The 10398-nt window shown below is 41.8% G+C and overlaps 1 protein-coding gene and 1 non-coding gene across 22 annotated transcripts in view; one reads left to right on the top strand and one right to left on the bottom strand.

Moving 5' to 3' along the window:
• The window catches only part of LOC106575187 (CLIP-associating protein 1-B), a 36517-nt gene that overhangs the window by 3444 nt on the left and 22675 nt on the right, over positions 1-10398 (top strand). For 19 of the 21 annotated variants that reach the window (XM_014151500.2, XM_014151503.2, XM_014151501.2 and 16 more), the window contains exons 3-8: positions 1383-1461; positions 1591-1694; positions 1797-1888; positions 1987-2062; positions 3296-3393; positions 3568-3638. In XM_014151500.2, the coding sequence (XP_014006975.2) occupies positions 1383-1461; positions 1591-1694; positions 1797-1888; positions 1987-2062; positions 3296-3393; positions 3568-3638 (520 nt within the window). Of the gene's footprint in view, positions 1-1382; positions 1462-1590; positions 1695-1796; positions 1889-1986; positions 2063-3295; positions 3394-3567; positions 3639-5042; positions 5333-10398 lie in introns of those variants that run through there. The other 2 variants (XM_014151513.2, XM_014151512.2) reach the window with 2 other exon arrangements.
• LOC123728343 (U4atac minor spliceosomal RNA) lies at positions 895-1024 on the bottom strand. The gene has a single exon (XR_006760229.1). It is a non-coding gene; the product is annotated as a U4atac minor spliceosomal RNA (small nuclear RNA).

Below are 10398 nucleotides of genomic sequence, written 5' to 3'. Positions count from 1 at the left end.
GGCGGAGCGGGACACTATAGACGGTATCGCAGCTTGTTTTGTCTGTGCTTTCAGGCTGGAGCTGACCTCTGAACTCTGTGTGTGATGAAGGGAGAAGCCATGGCAACAACTCTGCTGCCACACACACACGCACGCGCGCACTCACACGCATAGAAAACAGCTTACCTCTCTCGCAGCGAATCAGGACGCTGCACCCTGTGCTGCTCTAGAAACGGTGTCCCCTCCAATCAGAGTGATTGCTCAGAGAGAACAGTACAGTAATGGGGACATGGACTCCCACGGCGATAGTGGTGAGCTTATTTTACAAACTATCATTAGGCTACCCCAGATGAGAGCCAGTTTGTCTGGTGTCTATCTACCTGGGCTGGCCCCCACAAGTAGAGGGGAGGAGAATGCCACGTGAATGGCTAGGAATCAATGAATAGGCTAAACCTCTACGTGAAGAATGATCAGGATTTAGTTGATTTTCTCTTTTTGCTAGCTTCTGTCATCGCCCTACTAGTAAAGACCAGTTAGTTTTTATTATCAGCGCTGGAAGTGCTGTGTTTTTGTTTCAGCATCAGATGGGAGTAGGTTGAAAGCTGTTGATGAAGAAGGAAAGGAAGGCAGGCCTAGTCAAACACTGCAGGACTTTCAGAGGGAGGGGGCACTGCAGCAGGCTCACAGCTGTTGATGGACAACCTGTTCTGAAATGGTGTGTTTTTGTGTTCTGTCACTTCTGAATAGTCGTCAGCAATTAAAGCTATTTACACAGACACATTTTTTGATATGCAGCAATAATGAATTTGTATTTACAACCAGCAATAATGTTCAATGTGCAATTATCTACTAGGGAACATTAAACAGCAGGAAACTGTTCAGAAATTGTTCTCATTCTACAAATATAAACCCTGGGGTTCCAAAAATTGCACCATAGCCCAAGCAAGAAGCTCAGGTGATGCAAAGGTGTTGATTATGGCGTTAGCAGGGATACTCTCACTACACGTTCATTGAGTGTCCTAAGCCACCCCAAGACAAGGAAAGATATCTTCCTTAGTGCCAGCCAAGACCTAATCAAATCTCAAAGTGGTTTCCGACATGGTTAGTATTTTATTTTCTACTGTAGTCCTACAGCAGCGTAAGTAGGTTGTTTACAATATATATATTATTTGTGTTTGAGGGCTTCCTTTGCTTTTAACATTTTATAAACGGAACAAAACCAAGATTTATCACATTACCCACAATCCTTTGCAACGGAGCTTGTATTTCAAAGGATAATTTTTTTATCTTATGCATTCTTCTCTCTCAAAAATGTCTAACATTTATGCTTTTGTTGAATAGGCTATGTTATTTAGAAAAAAATGTAGGTATTACATTTTTTAAATTTTGATCTTCATTCTTAGGTGGCTTTGTTGGGAATGGACATACTGACAGCTTTAGTAACAAGACTACAGGAACGGTTTAAGACACAGATTGGAACTGGTAAACTATCCCTGGCAATTGTATGCATTGCAACACATCTTTATGATTCATCGTTTTCTTGAGTCCTTGTCACCTTGAGTTGTTGTCACATAATTCATATTTTTGTCCTTGCCTTCTCCCTCCCGTTAGTTTTGCCGAGCTTGATAGATCGACTAGGCGACTCAAAGGACCAAGTCAGAGACCAGGACCAAGCTCTCCTGCTAAAAATCATGGACCAAGCTGCTAACCCACAGGTAATGTCAGCACGCACTGTAGACTCACCTACGTGTTAGTGTAGAAAATAAACCGTTTCATTCTTTTTTTAAACGGACTACAATAAATGTTTTTATTTGCAGTATGTATGGGACCGAATGTTAGGGGGATTCAAACACAAGAACAACAGGACCAGGGAGAGTGTCTGCATTTGCCTTATCGCCACGTTAAATGTGTAAGTTCATAATAGCCAGTAATGGTTTAAACGTACTATTTCATCTGTTTTGTCTTACACATTCTTTGTGTGATTTACATTTTTCTTTCTCCTTACAGATATGGAGCTCAAGGCTTGACCCTCAGTAAAATTGTCCCCCACATATGTAATCTTTTAGGAGACCCTACAAGCCAGGTATAGTTACATTATTTTAGGCCATTAAACTATACTGAACAAAAATATAAACGCAACAATTTTAACGATTTTACTGAGTTAAAGTTCATATAAGGAAATCGGTCAATTTAATTAAATTCATTCGGCCCTAATCTATGGATTTCACATGACTGGGTAGGGGCACAGCCATGGGTGAGCCTGGAAGGCAATAGGCCCACCCACTTGGGAGCCAGGCCCAGCCAATCAGAATGAGTTTTTCCCCACAAAATAGCTTTATTACAGACAGAAATACTCCTCAGTTTCATCAGCTGTCCGGGTGGCTGGTCTCAGACAATCTCGCAGGTGAAGAAGTCGGATATGGAGTTCCTGGGCTGGTGTGGTCACACGTGGTCTGCGGTTATGAGGCCAGTTGGACGTACTGCCAAATTCTCTAAAATGATATTCGAGGCGGCTTATGGTAGAGAAATTCACATTTAATTCTCTGGCAACAGCTTTGTTGGACATTCCTGCAGTCAGCATGCCAATTGCACGCTCCCTAAAAACTTGAGACATCTGTGGCATTGTGTTGTGTGACAAAAGTGAACATTTTAGAGTGGCCTTTTATTAACAGGGATGTAAACAAATGTGTGCACACATTTTGAGAGAAATGTGCTTTTTGTGCATATGGAAAAATTCAGATATTTTATTTCAGCTCATGAAACATGGGACCAAAACTTTACATGTTGCGCTTATATTTTTGTTCAGTATACATTGTGGTGTTAGACTGGATTTTTGGCTGTCTTTGATGTTGACTTTGACAGCAACATTATTGGTGTTTCAGAACTCTCTGGTGGTTGACCAACAGTGTTACAGATTCCATGTGAACTCATCAGACTTCAGTACTTTCCTGATATCTCTTGTCTGTTCATTCCTTGCAATTAGCCTGTTTTGTAGACTTTTTCAAAAAGGCTTTGCTCTGTCTCCTGTCATCACGCACTTCAACAGCATTTCCCACTTCCTGTCGGGATCAGGAAGCTGTGTCCATGGACCTCTCTTCCTGTACTGATATAGTGCCAGCCATCTTTTATCATTGTCGGTTTCATGTGCACAACTAAATTGACTATTACAGTCAATAAGAGAGGATCTCTGTCTTTTTTACATCTAATTTTATGTTCAATCCAGACAAATGATTATGTCCGCAGAGTCGAGAGGTTAGTGGGCAGACAGATGAGTGAAGCCGTGTTAATCTGCCCTGTTTTGTTTCCTGACACACAGGTGCGAGACGGGGCCATGAACTGTCTTGTTGAAATCTACAGACACGTCGGGGAGAGGGTGCGGATGGACCTGGGGAAAAAAGGACTGCCACAGTCACGGTACCTTCATCCTCTGTTGTGTTTCCGATACCAAGGCTTTCTGTTGGAAGTGCAGTCACCATGACCCAGTTCTCTGGTATCTCCAGGGAGACCGACTGTCTGCTTTTAGGCTTGCCCCTCGTCATAATTGTATGACGATGCCTTTAAAACAATATACTGTCTTTGTCTTTCCAGGTTGAATGTTATTTTCAGTAAATTTGATGAAGTTCAAAGATCAGGGAACATGATCCTGTCCCCTGTCTCAGGTAAGCACAGTACTTCCTTTGCTCTCACTGTTGTACTTCCCCTCTGTCCAGAAACTCATGGTCACGTTCATCCCTTTCCATTGAGCTTTGTTATATTGAAACGTTCTCGTGTAGTGCAAGCAGTGCAGTGGGATTATGACTATGCTTATGGAGTTGATGGGGGGATCTCATATCCAATCTGAGTCCATATCAATAAAGCAGTATGATTGCTGATCTAGGTTCAGTTTTGGCTTTTAGATCACAATGCATCAAATTATACACAGCTGCTATCTTCATTTGATCACTGTTGTTGCAGAGAATTTTCCTGCCCAGCATGAAATGCCACTTGTAGTGTATTTGCGGTTTAAGAAGGCGTCTAAAGTTTGTAATTTGCCCTAATGGAAAAATGTATCAACACCTACGAACATTTCTATGAATTATAATGCACATGGTAATTCACATTTCCTGCTGTGTGAAAGTGGTCAAGTTAATAGAAGATGTATGTACAGGCGGGGACCTGATCCTAGATCAGCTTTGTGGATACAGACCCTTGGCTCAGACCACTTAGAGCTGGACAGAAAACCAACAACAGAGAAACCAGTTCTGTGTCCAGGCTCTTTCAGCAGAGAACAGTTAGTATGCATTGAGCAGTCTCTCTGCAGCAATGCAGTGCTGCAGGCAGGGGGTCAGATTCTCCTTTCAGCTGCTCTCTATTGGACATGTTCTTGGTATTCTGCACACAGACTAGGGCCTTACCCTGACTCAGCAGTATTGTGGCAGGACCGGCTGATATCGGAGCTGTGTCTCTTTGTTGCTGCGGCCGTCTCATTTTCCTCTCCTCGGGCCTGTTAAGTCTGGGACATAAAGGGTCTAATTGCTGTGGTCACGAGGCTTCACTTTCATCACAAGAGTTCACCTTGTCGAGATTAGACTCGAGCTGCTGTAATCTCTGCTTTCATGTAGCAGGCTGAACGACTTCATATCAAACCTGAGCAAATTGGCCAAAGCAAGGTGTCATGCTGGTTCTTTTATGGTAATGTCTCAATGACGTCATTGCCCGACATCTCACTGGCGTTTTCTATTCACCTAGTGCGCCAAAGAAAGGGGGAAAACCCTTTGCTGTTAACACAGTTTTCCCCCTCTGTGCGGCTCGAAGGTTAACCTGGCATAAAGGCGATGCCTTGGCCTTGCCTCTACCGTACCAGATACTTCATAGGGCTGCCTCTCCTGTGCAGCTGACAGCTCATGAATGTCAACTGTCCAGGCAAGTGGAAAGAACCTCTCTCTCTCTGCCCAGGAATCCTGTGTCCTATTCATTTGGTACCGACCCGATTGAAACAGGGAGGTATTACATCTGAATTTGTCCAATGAGAAACACTCGTTTTCATTTTTTTACGGCGTGCCCTAATACTGTATTTGAATCTGGGCTATGGGGCTGAGACGGAGAGACGGAGAGGATTAGCCTAGGAAGAGGTAGCAACACCAGGGACTCTGCTGCAGGCTCTTATTTTGGAGAAGAGAGTGGTGTCGTTTTGTCATCCGTGCAGTCACAAGACCTAGCTAGTAGAGGGGAGGGGAAGGAGTAGCCTGGAGTACGGTAGGTAGACACAATAGAGAAGAGACAGACCTACGGCAGTGTTTGTCCTTGTTGCTCACTGTTACTTAGCTCTGTTTAGTGTGTGGAATCAACAGCTCTGCTATGACCACAGGAGAAGGTATGGATCTCTATTCTCTCTACAAAGGCCTTTTATAGCTACTACGTGGGTAGATTAGCTATAGTCGTGTTTGCATTGGGATTATTAGCCTATGTTATGACTACGAATAAGGTGTTTACAGGTGGCCTCCGTTGGTAAATGAAAGGAAGCGATGTTGGTGAGAACGGCAGGAGATTTCATACAGGATGCATCTCTTTCTTTCATTTCTTCTAAAGGAAATAGTTTGGGCTATTTATGTTACTGTGTTTGACATTGTACTAAGATGATGTTAGAAACAAGGCAAATTAGGCTTGGTTCGTTTAGCTCATATTCCTCCCCTTTGGAGAACTTGGATACATGTTTTGGTAAAAAGAAAGAGAGGAGGACTGAATGTTACTTCCTGTCTACTTCCTCATCACTTCCTTGTTGGCAGTAGACAGTCAATTAAGGTGCCCACTGTGCTCTGTGAATAGCCCTCCGCCCAGTGCACTGGTGACGCACAAATTATGAATTGGGGGCACTGAATGACTGGCAGAGGTGCCTTCTGTCAGTAGGGTAGAGTTACATCTAGCTAGTGCTTTCATAGTATTTAGTATTTTTTAGTATTTTATTAGCCTCCCCAAGTAGCTACAGGCAAACCTGCAGCAACTCTTCCTGGGGTCCACACAAAACATCAAATATGACATAATAAAGAACATTAATAGACAATTACAGCTGAATTACAGAACTACATTAAACAACATATTACAGAACATTAATAGACAGGTACAGAACGAAATAAATGAAAATGCATAAATACATTACAATGCATAGCATTAATAGACATGAAGTACATACATTTATAGTAAGAATACACACTTTCATATTGTTATGCCTTAGCAATCCATGCGACATGTACTCCTAATAACAGCTACACTGCCGTCATCTGTTTGTCTCTTCCTGTTACAATTGCAGGTTCTGATCCTAATCTCTCAGAACCAGTTGTTCTTCAAACACCAGCGAGAATCTCACAGCATTACGAGCCACCCGTGTCCTTGGTTCTCCCTTTTGAAGTCAATACTATTCATTATAATAATGTGATTGATAGATTCTCCTGAATGCAAGTGCACCGAAAACGACAATGGAAATGCTCCAATTTCTCCAGCTAAGGCTTCCCCAGCATCTGTGCCATTCAGCTCATAAATTGAGCTACAGATGGAGTTTCCTCCCCGTTAAAAGGCTTCAACTGAATCCTTCACCTCAGCCACCGTGTTGAAGTTTTCTCCAGCTAAAGTCTCAATTGAATCCTTCACTTTAGCTACGTACTTTAGCTACCTTTTTAGAGATCCATCACTCCAGTCCGTTCAATAAATTGGAACAGAGTTGTCATCATCATCATCAGATGGGCTTCATCTACCTCTTTCGCCTTGTCTGGTGCATAGAAATGAACTAAACCCAACATTTGCCGTGTTAGTCGACCACCCGTAAAGGCTTAGCTAAGGTTTAGTGCATGGCCTTTGGACTTATTCATCAAATTAACAAAGTCCCCTTGATATGGACTTTCCTCCTGTTCTCATAAACTTGTTTCGCATGTCCATTTTCATTCCCGCACCACACTCGCACCCAGTAGGATCCACCAGTCACACACATAATAAGAATACGCTTTCGTAAACCAGACTATAATGTCGTTTGGAGCAGTACATTCTTACTGTACTGAGGCTTTGCTTACAAGTGCTTTCTCTGAGCATGCACTGTTATCTTGAGACCAAGGGCACATCCTAGCTTTAACTTGAACCCAAACACCAAATGTGCTTGCGAGGGAGATGCTACAGCTATTTAGGTCAGAGGCGTCGTGGTGTGCTGTTTTATTTGGTTTTTTAAAGCTACTTTTGCTGCTTGTTTGAGTGTTTTGAGATGGCAGGGAGTTCCATGCTACAGTATCATGGATCTATATATTAGGGTGCATTGCCTTGAATTCGTTTTGGGCTTTAGAGACTAAGAAGATACCTTTTAGTTGCTTGCCTTGTGGAGTAGGAATGTCAGTCAGAGCTATGCGTTAGCTGATTGAATAGACAGTTTGGAGTAGTGAAAACGAGAAGTGACGCACACAATTTTCTTCTCTACTTTGAGCCAGGAAAGGTCAACGTGCTGTTGACCTTAGCGCCTTTGGAACATTGCAGGACAAGAAAGCTGTAGCTTTAGTATGTCTTTCTTCGCAGCACCTGACCATATTACCGGGCAGAAGTCAAGATAACATCAAATTGAGCCTGTAGGTCTTGTTTGATCAGTTGTGGTAACCTAGTCCTGACAGTTTACAGTCTAAGGTGACACCAAGAAGTTTAGTTTCCTCAACTTGTTCTATAACCACATCTTTCATAACCAGCTTAGGTTTACAGCAGGGGTCTCCAACAGTTTGATCGCCAGCTACCAGTAGCTCACAGGCCACTTATGAGTAGCTTGCCAAACAATTCTGAAAGTACATGCAGTTTTCACGTGTTCCGCTGCAAACTGTCATATAAACAAATCTCACAAGTATCAGACACCGCAAGCTCACAGCTACTATCTAATCAACTCAACGTTGATATTTATCCCACCCCTGGTTAGCGACTATTGGCTTAAAAAGCCAAACCTAACACAATATCCGCCAATTCATTTCCAGCAATATTGCCCATCTGTCTGTAGCCAGTTGATGTGATGACCGTCTTGTGGGTTGACAGAAATACTTTCCCCAAAACCATCTCAATTAAATGTTATATACAAAGTAGGCTTACCTGGCAGAATTATATAATTTGTATCGTATTATTTGTTATTTTCAAACTTTTCCATGAAATGAGAAGCAGGAGTGCAGAATCGTCACTAGACCAGCACATTCGTCACTCGCTAGATGTGCAATTAAAGGGCCAGTTGCGCAATTAAAGGGAATTGCACCCCAAAAAATATATATATTTTTTTTTCCAGACCTAAAAAAAAATGTCTTAAACCAATGACATTGACTCCGAACATCTAATTCTGTTGTTTCTCTGTGAACAATTCGATTTTTGAGAGTGAAAAACAAAAGAAAATCTAAAACACCGGGAAAATACAAATAAAAAATCTAATTTTATAGAGTCCTCCCCCTTAAGTGGTTTATTAACCATTATTTTACCAGGTATATTGACAGAAAACAGTGCGGTACTTTCTCTTGTACTGTATGGAACAGGGGAGAGGAAAATAGAAGAATGTTCCTATTTGAAAACTAGAAAAAATGTGTAGCTCGTGACATGTTTCATTTTTTAAAAGTAGCTCTCATGTTAGAAAAGTTGTGGAGACCCCTGATCTACAGCTTAAGGAATGATTTGTACTGAAATACTATGCTCTGAGATATATTCAGAACTAGTTTATTGTTGGCCACCCATTCTGAAACTAACTTCAACTCTTTGTTTAGAGCTGCAGTGATTTCACTAACTTGTTTAAGGCTAGTGGTAAATCATTAGTAAAAAATAGAAAACCGTAACGGGCCAAGACGGCGCCCTTGCGGAATTACACAGTTTACACGCATTAAATTAGAGAGCCTACCATTGGGGGGGGAACGGTTTTCTATTAGATTGCCATATACTTTCTCAAAAGCAGAGGGTGTAAAGCCATAACACATACGTTTTTCCGCTAGCAGGTTATGGTCAATAATATCAAAGGCTGCACTGAAATTGGTCTGCTGTTAGAACCAGAAAAGGATGGTTTACCGTTCTTGGGATGCGGAATGACTTTGGCTTCCTTTCAGGTCTGAGGGAAAAAATGTTTTTCCAAGCACAGATTGAAGATATGAGAAATATCATCTAAATTTAGCTTTCCATCTAAATTGTCAGTACCAGGTGGTTGCTCATTATTAACATTACTGGCCAGCAACAATTTGTTCACCTCTTCCACGCTAACTTTATGATAAAAAGAAATGTTCATTTACATTGCTTTTCTTTGATAATAATGGAGAGCTAACCAGAGTGAAGCGAGTGCCCGTATGCATGGGATTGGTTATGTGCACATGTAGGCCTATTCAACATTCATTCATTCATTCATTCAGGCCATACCGGATGGATTGTTTTGATGCTGGATTCTTTTCACTCCTATTTGTCTAGTTGATTGTGAGAAATGACTCCTGCAATGTATGGGTTTCTTTGCAGAAATTGCGTTCATGTTTGAAACTAGTGGGGCTGTTGAATTGTGCGGCTCCTATGTTGTCCGGTGCTTGAGTAGCTCGTTCTCCGGTGAGAAAGTCTCCCTGTGAGAGAATGGCTGGTTTATGTTCAAGGTATCGGATGGTGAAGAGGAAGAGCTAGCTGTGTGTTGATAGTCAGTGTCCTCCGGTACCGTGGAGAATAATGGAGCCTTTTCCTCCGAGGTACTGTAGGTTGAATTCCACAGTATCACTTTCAGGTTGAAGCTGTTGTTGCTCTCTTCTCAAACAACTGGTGCATTTATCAGGGGGCACTGTCATCTAGTGGAGGAATTAGTGAACGTCTGGTTTGCGTGACATTACTGCATTAAAAAGTGCTTATGATTCATTGCTGATTTTGTTGTATTCTTTTAGGATGCACTCATGCATATTGACCTGGAACCATAGGTTATGTGTCTGAAATTGTCTATCCAAACACTGTTGTCTATGTTCTTTTCTAGACAGGATGTTTTGTATTCAGACCAGTGTTTTTTTCGTATGGAAAAAAGTTTTCAGTGTAAACTTAAAGGAATAAAAACTAACAATCACCTAAATAAAAGCTAGAGAGTCAGGGAAAAATCAAAAAATATTTTTGTCATGGCATGGGGCCCCCATTGATTTTGTTATAATGTTTGAATCACTCAGATGGCATAAGCCATGGCAAAATAATTGCAGGAAATTTGCTTTAAAACAGCTTCTGAAGTTTTTGGACTGTGACTGCACCATTGGCCACTCCCATGGCCACACCCACCAACTAAGGCCCATTTAAAAAAAAAAAAAAAACAGAAAAAACGCTGTATTTATTTTCAATGCAAACACTGCATCCTGAACTTTAGCTATACCCGCTCTGCTGGCTTCGAAGCCAGCGTTTGAATGCAGCTCATCCTTTAGCTGCGAATTTCCCTCCATTTTGGCTCTGCTG

The sequence above is a fragment of the Salmo salar genome, chromosome ssa17 (assembly GCF_905237065.1).
Source record: "Salmo salar chromosome ssa17, Ssal_v3.1, whole genome shotgun sequence".
Classification (NCBI taxonomy): Eukaryota; Metazoa; Chordata; class Actinopteri; order Salmoniformes; family Salmonidae; genus Salmo; species Salmo salar.
The sequence above is the reverse complement of the archived record's forward strand: the minus strand, read 5'-3'. Positions and strand labels throughout refer to the sequence as shown.